Source organism: Crinia signifera, chromosome 1 (assembly GCF_055691185.1).
Source record: "Crinia signifera chromosome 1, ASM5569118v1, whole genome shotgun sequence".
Classification (NCBI taxonomy): Eukaryota; Metazoa; Chordata; class Amphibia; order Anura; family Myobatrachidae; genus Crinia; species Crinia signifera.
The window spans coordinates 185,315,851-185,333,443 of record NC_139217.1 but is presented as its reverse complement, the minus strand read 5'-3'; the positions used below and the strand labels follow the sequence as shown (position 1 = coordinate 185,333,443).

The 17,593-nt window shown below is 46.2% G+C and overlaps 1 protein-coding gene across 1 annotated transcript in view; it reads right to left on the bottom strand.

The window, feature by feature from the left end:
- The window catches only part of UBE2D3 (ubiquitin conjugating enzyme E2 D3), a 38,929-nt gene extending 21,782 nt beyond the window's left edge, over positions 1–17,147 (bottom strand). Inside the window, exons 1-2 of the mRNA XM_083179014.1 lie at positions 16,750–17,147; positions 2,336–2,399 (exon numbers count right to left, since the gene is read on the bottom strand). Coding sequence (XP_083035140.1) covers positions 2,336–2,399; positions 16,750–16,773 — 88 coding nt within the window. The 5' untranslated portion in view covers positions 16,774–17,147. The remainder of the gene's footprint in view (positions 1–2,335; positions 2,400–16,749) is intronic.
- Between the last annotated feature and the right edge of the window lie 446 nt (positions 17,148–17,593).

Genomic DNA, 17,593 nt, shown 5'->3' with positions numbered 1-17,593 from the left:
AGAGTGTACACACCATTAGTAGGCAAGGTACAAGACACCTAATGTGCTAGACTACAAATGGAATACTGTTCTTTGGGCTGCACTAAAGTGAAACTAGGACAATTTACTCCAGTATAGGTCTGAGTAAATAGCAAAGATGAAGCAGATCCCCTTTGGTGTTAAGTAGGACAGAAAGTTAATCAGACTCCCAGCTCATTTTAAGGTCCTAGACTAACTAAAGATGCCCATTACCATTTTACAGGTCTATACACTTAAACTAGTGTACCGATGTTGGAGAGCCAAAGTCCAGGTGTGGGCACCCAAATTGCAGACTTTAAAGACATTTTCTTCCTTCATACCTCCAGGGGCTACATGCAATTGGCAACTGAATAGCTCAGCCAGCCATTACTACAGAGGGGTAACGAGAGCAGTTTGAATTGGTCACACAGAACCCTAAAATAATGCAGATCTCTCTGACCTTGTTAATGCTTACACTAGCGCAGGGCTGGGCAATTACGGCCCTCCAGCTGTTGATGAACTACACATCCCAGGATGCTTTGCATTAGTTTTGCTATGTGGCCATGCTGAAACTGATGCAAGGCATGCTGGGATGTGTAGTTCATCAACATCTGGAGGGCCGCAATTGCCCAGCCCTGCACTAGCGGATAACATGAAAGCCATGAGCTTTGTTTAGTCCAAAGCCTCTAGTAGGTAAGATTTGTTTTTATCTAGTTACAAAATGCCTTAAACACATTCTACAATCCTGGCTGCTCCCATAATAAGCATGAAAGAGTATGTGCCATAAGAGGGGAATACACTATGCAATTTTATAGATGACAGAAATCGTAACAATCAATTACAACATATATTAACTACACACTCATACCCCTTTGACATGCATCCAGGGAATTACCCAGCATTTTGACTGCTAGGCATTTTCCAGGTGCAGCCAGCACCCGTTCACACTTACAGCAGCAAGTTACCAGGTGAAGCAGTTCTACCCGGTTATTTGCTGAAAAACCCTGGTTTCTTAGGTCTGAAAGGGTCAACCCAGAAATGTCGGAGACCCAAGGATTTAGCACCCGGTTGACCCTTTCAGAAATACCAAAATCCCAGGTTCATGTGCAAAAACCTGGGATTTTGGAGTAGGTCTGAAAGGGGTACAAGTTGTGCTCCTAAGGGTCGTGAAAACTCGTCCCCACATGCAGCTCGGTCTGAGAATATAATTCTCCTGAATGTGACCACTGATTAGATCTTTTGCAAGACTGCAGTGTGAATGTACTATATCGTGTGCCCAGAAGAAGTTCAACAGAAATGATTTGAACTTCATTGGCACATTGTATAGCACAGGGCTTGACAAATGTTCTTAAAATCTAGGAGCCAGGATGAAAGCATAGGAGCCACACAAACCAAACGCCCCCATACACTAGTCCGGACCCAATTTCCTTACAGCTCCCTGGGAGACCTCACGAACGATTAGGCACTTTATGTGCCATCATTTTTAATACGAATGAGATTTTGAAATTTATCCCATATAAATTTCCAGGGAGCTAGGCAGCGGGGTTCACTGAGCGCCGGGGGGGGGGGGGTTTGAATCATCACAGAAGGAGAGGAGTCACTCCGTCTGCCGCCGACTTCCAGCAGGGGTGAGGGCAGGTCCGGCTCTGCTGTCCCCTCTCCTACTTCCAGCAGGGGTGGGGAGGATCGGACTCCGCTGCCACTGGCCCAGCAGGGCTGATGTGGGGGGGGGGGGGGGTGGCCGCTCTACCGTTAACTTTCAGCAGGAAAAGGAGGGTCGGGCTCTGGAGCCGCTGACCTCAAGCAGGAGGGGAGAGAGGGGTCCTGGTCTGCCCACAACTAGATTCTGCTTCCTCCATGCAAAGGTCGCCAGGAAGCAGAATCTAGCTGCCATGGTGACCTGGCCCCTGGTATAGCAAGTACCTAGTTTATGGTGTGTACTTGTATCCCAGAACAATAAAGACTTATTTGAAAGGCCACCCCTCAGCTCTAGTCTCCATTCATATCTAATTCACTATGAGAAGTTAACACTTCTATTTCCATCGTCATTCCCTATGTACTTACCACCAAAATACTACTTTCACTTAACAATTTCCTTTGGAGCTTCCTTACATTTTTCCTCCTATCTACTGTAACAACTTGGTGATCCTTTCCAGCCTCTACTATATCACTAGTTTTTACAACCCTATATTCCACTTCTCTAAACACAACTTTGGACCTATAAAAAGCTTAACTTCTTACACCTTATGTTACTATTCTGCAAATTTAAAATATTCCAGAGCTGGAGGTTGATGAGTGCACAAGGAACTTAACACTCAGTTTGAGAAAACTAGCTTACTGTCATCTCCAACTGGACCTGCAGAACATTGTGCTGGAGGATCACGAGCCAGATCATTCAGTTCCTGTAAGAAAATAAAAAAATTATATATTTAAACTTCTAGCCTGTACATGAACAAAATACAAACCAACTCAAAGGGGGAGGTCAACAAGGCAGACAAACAAACATCTTGCAATGCTGGGTACTGCTTACAATTGGCAATAAGCAAACCGGGCAGCTGAGAATTGACTGTTTGGCCACATTCTACTGCAGGGCTTGACAAATGTTCTTAAAATCTAGGAGCCAGGATGAAAGCATAGGAGCCAGACAAACCAAAGACCCCATACACTAGTCCGGACCCAATATCCTTACAGCTCCCCGGGAGACCTCACGAACAATAAGGCACTTGATGTGCCATCATTTTTAATACAAATACGATTTATCCCATGTAAATTTACAGGGAGCTGGGCAGAAGTGGGTGCAGCATCGCAGAAGATAGGCCGAATGCTGATTGGCTGAGAGTGCTCCATCTCTGCCAATCAGCGGCGAGGCAGTATGGAGGTTTGTATAGAATGACAGAAGATGCACTAGATCCTGTCATCTGTGTGGCAGGGTTTGTGTAAGAACTCCTGTATTATCCTACAGATGGTCATGTTTTGATCCAGTGGCATGACCTTCAGATTAACTATAAAGGAATTGTTTGCGTATTTAAAAAAAATATATATTATTTCCTATACTAGTAAAACAAGCTTAAGGTTTCAAAATTAATTTAAAGGGTCAACCTAGACTAGTTTGCCTGTTGCAACCCAAAATAAAAAAAAAGACATTTGTACCTCAGACTTGAAAACAGCATGCACCTGCTACGTTTAGAGCTGGCAGCATCTGATCAGTGCAGCTCCCACCAACCCAGCCCTTACTGGCACCGGGTCACTGACGCATTAGGGAGGGAGAGACTGGTCAGGCTCTGCTGCCCACGCTGCCACTGACCTCCAGCAAGGGGGGGGGGGGGGGGTCTCTGCTGCCCGTGCTACCATGAACTTTCAGCAGCAGGAGGGGGATCGCTCCGCCTGCCGCTGACTTCCAGCTGGGGTGGGGGGTCAGGATCTGCTGTCCCCTCTCCTACTTCCAGCAGGGGTGGGTGAAAAAAATAAATAAATAACACGAGCTCTGCTGTCCGCGCTACCGTTAACTTTCAGCAGGAAAGGGAGGGTTGGGCTCTGCTGCCGCTGACCTCAAGCAGGTGGTGTGAGGGGTCCTGGTCTGCTGCCCACAACTAGATTCTGCTTCCTCCATGCTGGTGGCCAGGAAGCAGAATCTAGTCGCCATAACGACCTGGCCCCTGGGATTTGTCGAGCCGTTCTACGGTGTGAACCCAGTCTTGAGAAATTTTAACCCACGGGACAACGTGTTGACATCAGTGCCACAGCCATCCGCACAATGCTTTCGGCTAGCAGCGCGCCAAACGCTACAGATGTTCAAGCCGCAAAGTGCATGCTATATAGTGATCTTTATGTTACCAAACATCTCAGGCAGCTGACTCATGTGGGATGCCATATGACAACTTCTTGACTGGCCCAGTTCATACCCCCCCCCCCCCCCATTCACACCAGCCTTTTTTACCCGGGTTGGCCAAGGGTAGAACCCGGTGTAGTGCTGGTGTGAATGGGTCCCGGGACCAAAATCCCAGGAGCAATCTCTGGCAATTGAACCCTGCTAGCTACCAGGGTTGCTCCCGGGATCTTTCCAGGACATGGGGAGGGGGGAAACGCTCCTTGAACAGACCCATGCCCTAATACCGGCATTTGCGGTATTAGCAACCCAGATGCTTTAGGTACCATTCTAGCAGCACGTGAGACCACCAGCTTACCACTCAGCATCTAATAAAGTGCTACCCTACCAGTGACAAACTCCAGCACACACAGGCTTATTTCTGAGAATCCCTTAACACCATTCGGTGTATATAACAATACAGTTATACCAATCCACTTTATAAGCCACCAGTTAGCCAGGAAGTAAATATCAGGTGAACATTGGCTTTATGTGGAGCACTGTTCCTAACTATTGAAGTGTCAGCAAGCAGTGGATTAATATTGGAAGTTTATAAACCTGTACGCTAAATCAAAACAACTTTTACAGTTTAATATATTGCACCATTTACCTTTTTGCTAAATGTATAAAAGATTGAGTGGAATTAAATATACAGGCAAAAATGTATCTGTTATGTATTTGCGATTATTTTTTTTTAGGTTTAATTTTCTTCATATATAAAGTGTATTTAAGTAATAAAGGTCTTTGTTTTCTACTTAAGAAAAACTCTGACTTGCCCTTTCCACAAACTTTTTTGATTTATACAAGTATACGATTAAGCACAGGGCATACTATGGGTGGTATACAATTGTTAGATGTCTGAGCTCCCAAACTCAAGTTATAGGAGATCGTGGTACCAATGAATCTATTTTCTTACACATATCAGGCTCGTTATTGTCAGGTCGCACATTTCAGCTCAACACCCCAAGCAGAAATGCTGGTGATAAACTGAATACTGCCCTGTGTATGCTTTTACATAGAGTTAAAATAATTCAAGATCCCAGAGTGAGAAACTACACTTCAATTTTTAGCAGCCTACTCATACAGACCATTTTCTTTTGTATCTTAAGCATTTACAATGTTACTTAGTGGGATCAGCCACATTACAGGTTCTGATCAAGCTACAGTCAATACAGTTGCAGAGTGTTCCTGCTAGGCAAGGCATGTCTAAACTGTGGCCCGCCAATGATTATGAAACTACACATCCCAGCATGGCAAGGCACAGACTTGTAGTTTCACTAAAGCTGTTTTAGAGCCACAGCCTGCCTGTTTTAAAAAGGGCAAAACACGCCCTGCTAAAACAGCCAGCCTGCACTATCCCTTGCTGGTACTAGGCGAATAGATGTTGTGCACACAGCACAGTGGTCTCCCCATGATTTCAGTTACAGGCGGTCCAACCGGCATGTGTCCCCTTAGCAGCCAAAACCCAGTTGTCCGGCAGCTCTTACGTGTGAGATCACTGACGAACGAGCTACTTGGCACACAAACTGTGCAGCTGCAGTAATGTTCCCAGTCCGCCCCGCAACCTCTGCAATGTTAACAGGTTTTTGGCAGATAGGGAAGCCAGATGTGCCATCGCCTTCATTCACATGATCTCTATCTGGGGACGATGTACAGTGACCCCTCCCACTGCTTTTAAAGATGCCTGATAATATTAAAGAGTAGTCGTCAAGCATCCGCTTTGTTCTTTGTATGGTCACAGGAGCTGTTCAACTTTGTGAAGTTAAAAAGTGGGGGCAAAGACTTGTTTAAATTTCTGAGGGAAGTCAGTACTACTGAAAAGCTGTTAAATACAATTGTGCCAACCAGTGAGGGCCAGTATCTGGAAGGCTAATTAAAATTAGCTGTGCTGCCCAGTGTGGGCCAATATTTAGGTGCTGTGATTAATATATAAAAATCAAGTTTAAAATCAATATCGTCATAAATTGAACCATTTTATTATTGCAAAGACCCTCGCCCTGCTGGATATAAATGCTGGGGATAATACAGCAGCATCTATGTGTGGTAAAGGGGGAAGCCAAGCACCTCCATAGGGTCTGTGGCAAATCCCCATCACTTGCGTAGAGGGGCTGTACCGCCTCCAATAGCAGCAGGGTGACGCTCCTTTACTGTCAAACAATGCAGTGCCCTCATACTAACGGGAACACAATTTGTACTCTTTCCCTCCCCACAAAACAAGTCTTCATATTGTCTTGTTTTCTTTTCATCAAGTGTCAAAAACAAAAGGGTGTATTCAATGATTTTTGCGAGCAATGACAGCGAGTTGTCACTGTCACAGCGCGCAGGGTCAGTATTCAACTGACCCCCTGTACACACCATTTCCATCCTTGCTACAAAAACCTAGCAATGGGAAAACTGTGCGTGTGGCTGCTAAAACAGTGAGGCTCACGGCTAAATGCAGTGTGTTCCCTGCATTAGCCGGGAGCCTCGCTGTTTGGTGGAATCCTCGCCGTCCTGACAGCTAGGATTCCCCCGGAACGTAGAATAGGGTGAGTGGCCGGCGCAGGGGTTAAATGGTGAGGATTGCTTGTTTTCAGTGCATTGAATACGGTCCAAAGTGTTACATTAACAGCAAATTAATCAGTTTGTAACTTCAGCTTTTGCGATACCACCACTATTTCTATGGGGGCAACTGAATTGTGCAACCCTGCTAGGCATCTATATTAATGTGTGCAAAATGGGGCAAGCAAGTTGTTTCTCCATTGCTAATGGATGTTTAAACAGAGCTACAGTTCAATTGCTCAGCTTTACATACCCTAGCAGCAAACATGGTGAAACAATTGAATCGCCCCTAATATTTCCCACAAACAAGCCAAGACAAGTTGGCCAAGGTAATCTGTGTTGAAGAAAATGGCTACAGAATTACTGATATTTAAAGATAGCTGCCAATTCAAAAACAAAGATTTTTTCTGAACTATTGTCATATAGGTGTGATTAATAGTCACTATAATGATTAACCCCTTGAGTGGTGGGTTTTGCTAAGCCAGGAAAAACATACCAGGGCAGGTTTGTCCTGCCCCAGCAAACCGCACCACAGAAAGCTGGAAGCCCTCCCTCACCTCCGCTCCAGCATTAGTACGCCAGAGCTTCCCTGCTGCCGCTCTCCCCCCTGCCTAAGCCGCCTGTCACATTCAGCACTGCAGTGACGTCAGTGGCAGCTTGGGGGATGTTCGTGGCGGCTCAGGTGGTCTCGGGTGCCTGAGCGCTCCCGAGTACACCAGAGCCACGCCGACGTCACTGTAAAGTGCAAAATTAGTGACGGGCGGGTCAGGGCAGGGCAGCTCCGGTGTACTAATCGCCGGAGCAAAGGTGACGGGGCTCCAGAGGTGCACACCTTTTCTATATTAGTGCTATGCCCGGAAATTTTCCGGGACAGCCCACTGCGGCAGCGCAGCTGAGCCCGGAAAATTTCCAGGCATACCACTCAAGTGGTTAAAGGATGTTTAGGCAGTGCTGGATCACACTGTTCCTCACTGCTTGTACTTGCGACGATTCAAGTGTTTTGCATTCAGGTGGTCAGACTTCTAGCTAATCAGGTGTTGTGCCTGTCTTAAACATGCATCGCCAGCGCTGACATAACATGCTAAAATCCTATTTGACACAAGGTGCGTCCACACGGGGCAATACGCTCGCTGGCAATATATTGCTCAGTGTCCCTTTTTCGTCTGCGACCAGAGATGGTCGCAGATGAAAAGGTCACACTGCTGGGAGAAGAGGCAGTGGAAGTAGCTGAACAGAGGAGCATGCTCCTCTGACCAGCGACCATTCAGGGGCTGAAAACGGGAGCACGCAACCGGCGATTTATCGCTGGTGCACACTCCAATCACTGGCAATATGGTCGCTCAGCAATCATATTTCCAGCGATATTTGCAATAATCGCCCCCGTGTGTCTGCACCTACAGCTAATCCTGTGCATTTTTGGGTGCAACAATGCAGCCACAGCTACCAACACAAGACAAGTAAATAGCTCCCACCACTTTAGACAGGAGCCGAAACTAATTTACTTGCCCACTAACAGAAACCGATGAAGCATGAATCACAGCACTTTTGCTTTAAAATATGCCATGAAGTTTTAACATTTTATCCGTTCAGTGTGTACAAAAAATGTAACTCGCAGGGAAAGCCAGCTTAATAGCTGGGTAGCCCCATGTGTACAGGGCTTTAAGACTATAGAAGTAATCCCCATCAACTGACACCATAAAAAGCAGTGTAATTCTCAATTCACCTGGAGGGAGAAAAAAACCCATAAAATGCACAAACTGTCTTATAATTGACTTGTGACAGTTCAGAAAAAGACGGCCGCAGTAGACAACAATTCTTGTTCTGATTTCAGAAAAAAAAAAAACCTCTAATTTAACTATTCCATCTAGAACCGTGGTTCCCAACCCTGGTCCTCAAGTACCCCCAACAGTGCACATTTTCCAGGTCTCCTCACCGAATCACAAGCAAAATTAGCTCCACCTGTGGATATTTTAAAATGTCCTATGGGAAAATTTGAGCGCTAGGGACAGGTGTACTGTGCCACGTACAGATGGCTGCCTTCTGGTAGAGGGATGCCGCCCTCACTTTGGGGTAAACAGGAAAAAAGAACCAGTGGGCGCCTTCTGTATGCTAAAACAATTACACAAACACAAAAAAAACACAATATATACACACAAAATTATACTAAAAAAATTTGGTTTGCATGCATGCAATACTTCAATAAAAAGATTATAAAAAAGCCATTTCACTGCATTTGCATGAGAAGTAACCAATAGTTACCAGTTCCTGATTAGATAGATAAATTGCCAGGTGTGGACAGATGTTTCAGTCTCGCACAAATTTGCTGTGGGCAAGATATTATAAGTCTTTCCAAGTGGGACCAGGGCTTCCAGGACGGATACACACCGTATATATATAGCAAAACACCTTATTGGTGAGGTCTCCTCCGATCATGAGGGCATCTGTGAATTGGCCTGATGGATGTACCGAGCCAAGTGCCTGGTGTTAACTGAACCCTTTCTCCGGGTGCCGCGCCAGCTGTCGGCCGAACTTTGGGATTGGATGGACGGTGCTCCACTGGGTTAGGAACAGCCCAGCACTTCCATGTGATGGCGTGTGCAGCGCAGACCTCTGGTGCAGACAGCAGCTGCTGGACTCACTTCCCAGCCGTCTGTCTGTATGCGCAGTGGGGACCTGGTTGCCGCAGATAAAGGTCAGTAAGCGGCGGGCTAGTATTGTTAGTGAAGTGCCCTGCAGGTCCTCAACTGCTGATCCACCTCTATGGACTCCTCAAGAGGAGTTTCGAAGCGCTTAGGCTGCTTTGTCAATTTTAGGAATCTATTGGTTACTTCTCATGCAAATGCAGTGAAATGGCTTTTTTATAATCTTTTTATTAAAGTATTGCATGCATGCAAACCATTGTCTTAGTATAATTTTGTGTGTATATATTGTGTTGTGTAATAAATTGTTTCAGCATACAGAAGGCGCCCACTGGTTCTTTTTTCATATTTTAAAATGTGTCTGAATAATTAATGCACCTGCCAGGTGACCTGGAAAACGTGCACTGTTGGTGGTACTTGAGGATCAGGGTTGGGAACCACTGATCGAGAACAAAGTCTTGGGACAAGTAATTGCTTAAGATCAGGCATACATGGTGGAGATAGTTATTCAAATAATGGTAAAGAAAAAAAGTAATAGGGGCCAATGCTATGGTTTTCAAAGGTTTCGATGTGCAATTGCGTTTACATGCAGGCAACGGTACCAGAACTTGCACCCTTTGTGGACTGAAATTAGCCTGATTACACAAAACTGCTTGATTTCCTAGGGGCAGCATGCACTTTTGAGATCATTTAGACCACACCCGCTGACGCAGTGGCTTGTACATGATATTTTTTGCAGACAATAGGCTTGACACCCTGGACTTATTGAATCGATTGTTAGTGCCATATTGGTTGAGTATGTTAAATTTGTAAGTAATAATAAAAACTAACACAAAACAATATACCAAGTTAACAGCTCTGTGGGCAAACACATTGAGCAAGATTAGAGAACAGCCAGATTGGTTCAAGCAGACAATAAAGCAACCGTAACTAAAAACAGTTTTGTGCCTGTGCTATCCAAAACACATGAAACCCTGAAATGAATGGATGGATTCAACTCAAGTTAACTAGGAATAGGTAACTGGGGATACAATGTGCACAGGCTCACCAATATGGAAAAAGTGAGAAGAATTCTTGTCTGAGAAAGCCCATTTTATGCTGTAATATGCAAATGGTGTGGTGCAAACAGAATTGCAGCAGGGCATTTAACCCATTCAGCTGTAATCCCGAGAATTTCCGGGCTTGCCTAAGTGCCTAAACTGGAAAACCCGGAAAATTCTCGGGATTGCTAGTGATCAGCGCTGCAGAGTTGATCGATGAACTTCAGCGCTGCCCAGCTCCCTCTTCTCCTCACCCCAGCTGTTGTATGACAGCCTACAGCGCCGGCTACTGACACGCCAGATGCCAGGGGAGGGGGGTGTCAGCGGCCAGTGAGGAGCGCTACCTTTATATATAAAAAAATAAAGAAAAACGAATAATGTCGATACTCGCAACGGAAGACGCACGAGTACTGGTATTTCTCCAACTTTGTAGCACGCTGATTGGCATTGTTCCGGAAGCTCCCTCACAGCACTTCACTGCACACTGTATTGAACAGACCTCAAAGAATTGAGGGTGTGTCCAATCAATTCAGACAATCACCCACTATGTGGTTGATTCAACGTTCATAGTATAAATGATAGACAATATCTAGGTCGACCACTAATGGTAGACTGACTAGGTCTACAATTAATATTTGTCTAGATCGGCTTTAGGTTAACAGGGTCAACATGAGTTTCCTGGATTTGTGTGTCTATGTTGACATGGATACCATATAAGTACCACTGCACTTGCATGCTTCAGGCACGGTGCCTCACTGTGCTTGGCACACTATTATATTCTGACTTGGATAGAGCATAGGAAAATTATATACACACACACTCATGTTGAAGCTTGTGTCGACCTTCTGTCAATGTTGACCCAGGGTAAGTTAACCATTAGTGAATGACCTAGACATAGTCAACCACGGGGTCTGCATACCTACTAGATCTGCCACACTACTTAGTTTTCATTGCAACCCATAATGGTGCCCATACACAGGGCTGCCGATAGGGGGTTGCTGTGGGTACAGCTGTCCTGGACCCTGGCAGCTCATTTTGCCCACCGGCTTTTGAACCAGAGCTCGTTTACAGTTAGCCAGAGCAGCTGCCGGTACACGAGCTCTGATTGGCTGCAAGTGTCCTGCATTGAAGAAACATGTGCTTCAGGACCCGCTTAGTTCAGCAGGAGGGGATGAGGGAGCAGGAGTCGGCCGGTAAGTGAAGGGAGAGGGGCCCGGACTGGAAATCAGTCCCGGGCCCCAAAATTCCTAGTGGCAGCCCTGCCCATACACTTCTGCGATTGGATGGGATGCATCATCACAATGCAATTCCCCAACAAAGTGCTTTTTCCCAAAAATGGATTCCGCATGCCACGTCGGGTGCTGGAAGAGGGCTGGCAGGCAGCCAGCACCAGGTGGCCTGGCAGGTGACAGAATTTAAAAAAAAAAAAAACCTACATTTCAAAAGACCGCCAAGTCTTTTGAAATGTTTTTCTTTTAATTCTGCTGCCAGCATTGCATGTTAAAAACCACATGCCAGGCAATGGATTTCATATGCAGCACATAACATCCGGTGACGGGATAATCAACCGGCGCGGCATCACATCAGGTGACCTATGCAATTTATCGAATTCATATGCCATCTCTTTTGTGTATGTGCACCACATGGATGCGATGGAAGAAAAACCATGACACCCGGTACTTGAACAGTGATAAATCTGAAATGGCTATATATTATAAAAAAAAAAAAAAAAAAAAAAACGCTCTAATACTATAAATTAGTGTTCCACAAAGACCCAACTCTTTGAGGTTGGAGGGACAAGGGACATTTAGGAGACAATTACATTTTTTAAACCCAACCACAATCTCCTGGCTTTTTATTGAGCCAATTATGGACAGGTTTAGCAACACAGCTAAACCTGACTAAACCAACAAGCACAAAAAAATAAAACCCATGTTAGCATTTAAAAAAGGGTTACTTTCACTCACTTCCCCTGCGGGATGCAAGCTCAAGTGCAGAAGCAGCAGCCGATCAATGCAACAATTAAAGATCTCTTGGCACACTGAAATACAAATTCCCCCCACAAGAGTATGCAGTCACTCATCCTTGCCGACTTGTACATTAAAAGCCTCTAGATTTTAGGAGGGATATAATCATTAATCCGTCAAAATTGTCTAAACGCAACATGTCAACATTCACTGAATATGCATGTTAAGGATAAGGCAGGTATATCACCTTTACGCTAGCCCAGTTGAGGACTTGGTCAGAAAGCACAGCTGGCCAACCATGGACAAACTGTCCACATTCTTAAGGTGCTTACACGCTGGCTGATATATCAATGGTACACAGACATCAATCTATATCTGAATGGCATTGGCTGTGCAACACAGCCGATGCGCGATATAACTAAAGATATAGGCGCATCGTGCTGTGTCTACAGGCGATCAGCTGAGTGCCCGTACAACCGCGCCAGAAGCCATCAGGGATTGACAGCTCAGTGGGTGGCACCCTCCCATTTGTGAGGTCAGTCCCAACTGATCGGGCAGTGTGCATGGAGAATGCGCTGACAGATCAGTCTGTAGATCCAATGACATGCAGATAGACCTACTAGTGTTTACCCAACTTAACTGTTCGCTTATAAAGAGCATGACAAATTGTGTTTAATATTGCCAGACTTCATTTTAAAATCAGCGATGTAAGGGAGATTATAAATATCAGTTGTAACTAGGTACTATATTTTGCCATTTCACATTCCCAAGAACACAAGCTGCTGATATACCATTGTCACATTTCCATTACCACCAAAAAGCTAAACTCTTTGGTCAGCTATATGCGGTTACAAGAGTTAATTGTAAACTCAAAAGATGAAAACGTCAGAAAGAAACATGAAAAATCATAAAAAAGTCAAGGGCAAAATAATTAGATTAAAAAAAAAGTTATATTTCCTATAGAAGGCCAATATAATTGACAGGTCATTATGAAGAATAAAAAGGTTTGCTTGGCAATTTTTGCACCTATTTTGACAAAGTTACTTGGCACACTCAAAGGGTTAAATAGAAGTTTGATAAGCAACTGTTTTATAGTTTATTTTCCTGGATGGTCACATTTAGGAGTCATCCCTAGAAGTAGCTGCACTTGGCTCCCTGCAGCATTGCACACATCCGTAACAGATGAGTGTAAAGCAGTAGACCTGGACTTGGGCAAGTTACCCCAGAAAGTACACTGTTCAGTGGAGGGGACCACCATGGATAAGGAGCAGTTGTTGGAAGGAAAGGTATCACAGCAGACACATGTAGGGGTAGTCTTGGTTAGGCTAACTGCTTAGATGCTGCTGCAGCACATTCTCCATTTGCAGCACTTCCACCAAGTGGAAATGTGACTGCATCCGGGACCCCTGCTCAACACAAACGCACTTCTTGATGAGCTCAGAGATGGGACCCCAGAACAAAGCTGGGTAATAAGCTGTGCAGGAGCTGTAAGTCAGGTATGGGGATGGGAAAGTGTAGTACAAGAGCCTGACCTTCCAGAATCAGGCGTCTTACAGGCAAAAGGTCACCGTCATATAGGACACAGAGCTTTGCACCAATGACACATGAGTCCAGGACAATGTGACACTGGGAGTATAGGTGACAGAACACCGACATGTGCAGGTGATGAGGGACAGACACTGGGTGTACAGAAGGTGGGGAGGAGACTGACACAGGAGGGGGAAACACTGTACAGATAAGGGCAGACATTGTATTTATAGCATGGTGGCAATGATGAGTGGAGAGGATTTATAGAGGAGGATATTGTTAAACTGCGTACACTACAATTCTGAAACGATCTGCATGAAAGTAACATTGTTCAGTGTGTACCCACTAAATTGTTAATGATGAGCACTCCCGGGGATAGTTCCTCGCGGGGATAGTTCACCCCGTGCATCTGAACTTGCAGACAAATCTGACAATACTGTGAGGGACATCATGTTCGGCGGGGCTCCAAATGTCAACACTGAACGATATCTGTCAGTGTTTTACCCACAGGTTGTTAGTTTCATAATTAAAGATATCGGCATTGCCATATATTTTATAGTGTTCACAGGCTATTACACAATAAGCAAGTATGAGAGAACAGCAGTAGACTAAATACATGTGTAGGGGATACCATGTACCTGGTATACAGGTGTGGGGACACTGATTAGCAGAATCCATGTTACTTATGATGCTCAAATTGTACTATAGGTAGAGTTTGATATATTGATGAAAGACTAAAAGGGTAAACTGGACTATGCTATACACAAGTACTGGTTTCTGCCTTAAAAACCATACCGATTACAGATTCCATGGGGTACTATAAAGTAGTAAAAAAAAACATCATAAATATCTTGCCTCCATTCACTTAACTCAAATCATATACATGTGAAAGGACGTGAAATCTTGTACCAAAAAACTGTTGCTCAGACAAAGGGGCAGATGTATTAAGCTTTAACAAGAGATAAATCCAAGGGTGATGAGGGATAAACGTCCAGCCAATCACCTGCTAGTTGCCACGTTACAGCCTATGTTTGAAAAAAAAGTCAGTGGATTGGCTGGCTGGACGTTTCTCTCTCTCTCCTTATCCCCCTTGCATTTATCTCTTGTTAAGGCTTAATACATCTGCCCCAATGTACTGTAGTTGGACCCATTTGATTTAAACAATTTCACTGAATGTTTTTGTCTATTCTCCTGAGTTTGTGCACAAATTGCTTATTGGCATTTGTCCCCATACAGTACCAGATTTTTAGCCTAACCAACTAGTTGGAATGTTGGAGTAAAGTTGGTCTGATATGTGGCCATCATAAAAGATAGCCGAAGAACCTGTGCTTATACAAGTGGCTTCATTATATCAGTATGATTTACCCACCTGTGATGAAGCAGATATCTAAAATCTGTGCTGTGAGTGGGCCAAGATGGGTTTTTGAAATTGTAATACAGCTGACAAATACAATTTATCAAACTATGTGAAATAAGGGTAACTTGTGTAACCATTTTTACTTGTATATTACATCCCATTTCAACAAAACCTTTAGAGAACACTGTTAAACCTGTTATTGCAAAGGAGTTTTTGTAGCATACGCTTACAAAATAAATGCCTACCCATCCGCAGCCAGTGTGCAGGTGATCAGCAGATCACACGTACACACAGCCAGATATCTCAACGTGTTTACTGTGATGGAAGGCCAACACTATTTCTGAATGATGTCAATGGACTGGGAGCCAACCCTAGTCCTCAAGAGCTACCAACAGTGCATGTTTTGCAGGTCTCCTCACAGAATCACAAGTGAGCTAATTAGCTCCATCTGTGTATCTTTTAAAATGTGTCAGTGAGTAATAAGTGCAGCAGCTAGGTTGTCTGGAAAATGTGAACTGTTGGTAGCTCTCGAGGGCTAGGGTTGGCTACCACTGGACTAGGTGATACTGATCAGTGTGCACCCAGTCAAAAATATCCAAGTAACAGGTTATTTATAATAACATTTGTGAAATCAGTTCTGGATGATGGACATATGCCCACCCAGAATATTATATACCATCCACCGCCATCATAAACTTACATCACCTCTACGGCTATTAGCAGTTGTGTGGCACACTGTTTTGAGTTGAAATTCCCTATAGTAAAGACGGGCAAATATATTTAGGATGTGAAATTTTGTTTACTACAAAGGCTACAACCTACCATTTAAAAATCTGGTAATGTTTGTTAAAGAGCATAAGTGTCACAATCCCACTAGACAAAAGGAAGCAACTATTACTGGGTGAGAAACTAAACAGGTGAAAAACGAACAACTAGTGAGCAGAGTACTTCCTATACGAATGACAGGCCGGATCTGTCATTATCATCGAGGGTGGTGTTACGAAACGGGGATGTTGTGTAGTGGACTAAATGTTTAAGTATTTAGTAAATATAACCAACACCCCAAATCTAAACAAGCCGGCAGGGGAGGCTGACATAGCAGACAGGTATACTATTGTGCTATTGACAGATATATAGCGCTGGGTAGAGAGGTGCACACTGATGGATAGTATAGCACTGCGGGGGCCCATCTGCAGCCCGACAGCCAGTGCGCCTAGTCAGATGCGGCCCTAGCATTGGGTAGGAGATCAGGCTATTAGCAGGGGACGTGTCCTGGGGGATACTCTACCGCCAGCAGCAGGTACGGTTACAATGGGCCCCGCACACACCGACCTCTCCTAGCCACACGTGTACGCGGTGGTCACCGTGCGGGGAGAGCGGCAGTACCCCCCCCACCCCCATCGCGCCGTGTGTGCGGCACCAGCACGAAGGCAGCAGCGCCGCCATCTTACACTGCGGGCTCAGCCCTGGGAGGGAGCAGCCGGCGCTTCTGCGTGTGATGTGGGGAGATGGCGGTAACGCACATACAGAAGGAGCGACGTTGCTGCGGGCGGGCGGGGGGATGGGAGGAGGGCATCACCCCGGTACACACAGCGCGGAAAAGCCCCGAGCCCATCCGCCCGCAGAGGAGCGAGCTCTGCGGCAAACCCAGCCATCCGGCGAGTGGCGGTACCCGAGCTCGGTTGCCCGTGGCCCGAGGGGTGTCTGGCGGTGCGCAGGGCGGAGATCCAACAGCGGGGCCCGGCGCCCGTGCTTGCCCGCCCCGGAGACCCCTCCGCCGAACATACGTTGGCACACACATTCGGGCGACGCTCACCTTGTGAATCCGCTTCAGCGCCATTATGCTCTAGCTGCTGCCGGTGCCGGGTGGGTGTTCGGGTGAGCTGGGCGGAGTGCAGAGTCGAGGAAGAGGCGGGGAGAGAGGAGGCGGTGGGGAGCCCCCCTGTGCAATATCCGGGACACGCTACAACCCGGAGCCGCCCACACACGTCGCGGGAGGTGGCTGAAGGCGGGTGACTGACAACAACAAGCTCGGTGACCCGTCGGGTGTCTCCTCTACTCGCCCCTCCCCCCCGTTCTCCGGCTCTGTCCTCAGTTCCTCGCGAGCACCCTCGGGCTGGTCCCGTCACGCGCTGTCCTACGTCACACACACAGCGCGGGCCGAGATGCAGCTGCGACTAGAGAGGAGGAGGAAGAGGTGCGCGCCCGCTTCCTTTTCACCGAAGAAACGCCCCCTTGTCATCACGTGAGCAGCTGGGACGCACGGCGCGGCGGCTTTGGGGCGGGTACAGGGGGGCGACGTGCTCGTGTCCGAGGCTATGTGAGATGACACTGTGACAGCTACCACTGTGTATGCAGCGGTGGGAACAACAAAACATGGCGCGGGGGAGGAGTGACGTCACTCAGAGTGCCCGAGCGGAAGCGGCGGATCCAGCCGCCTCCTCGAGTCCTCCCTCTCTGTTCCGTGCTCCAATTTTGGAGACCGGTATTATGCAATGAGGTGCGGCAGTGCGTCACCCTCTCAGTGACGTGGCGAGGACAGAAGGCTACTCTGTGGACATTATACCGGAATATGGCTAGGGCGGTACAGAGGACACTGGCCACCTGTGTATTAATGCAGACGCCATTGTGCGATGTCCCCTCCTGTGTGTTTTTCTTAC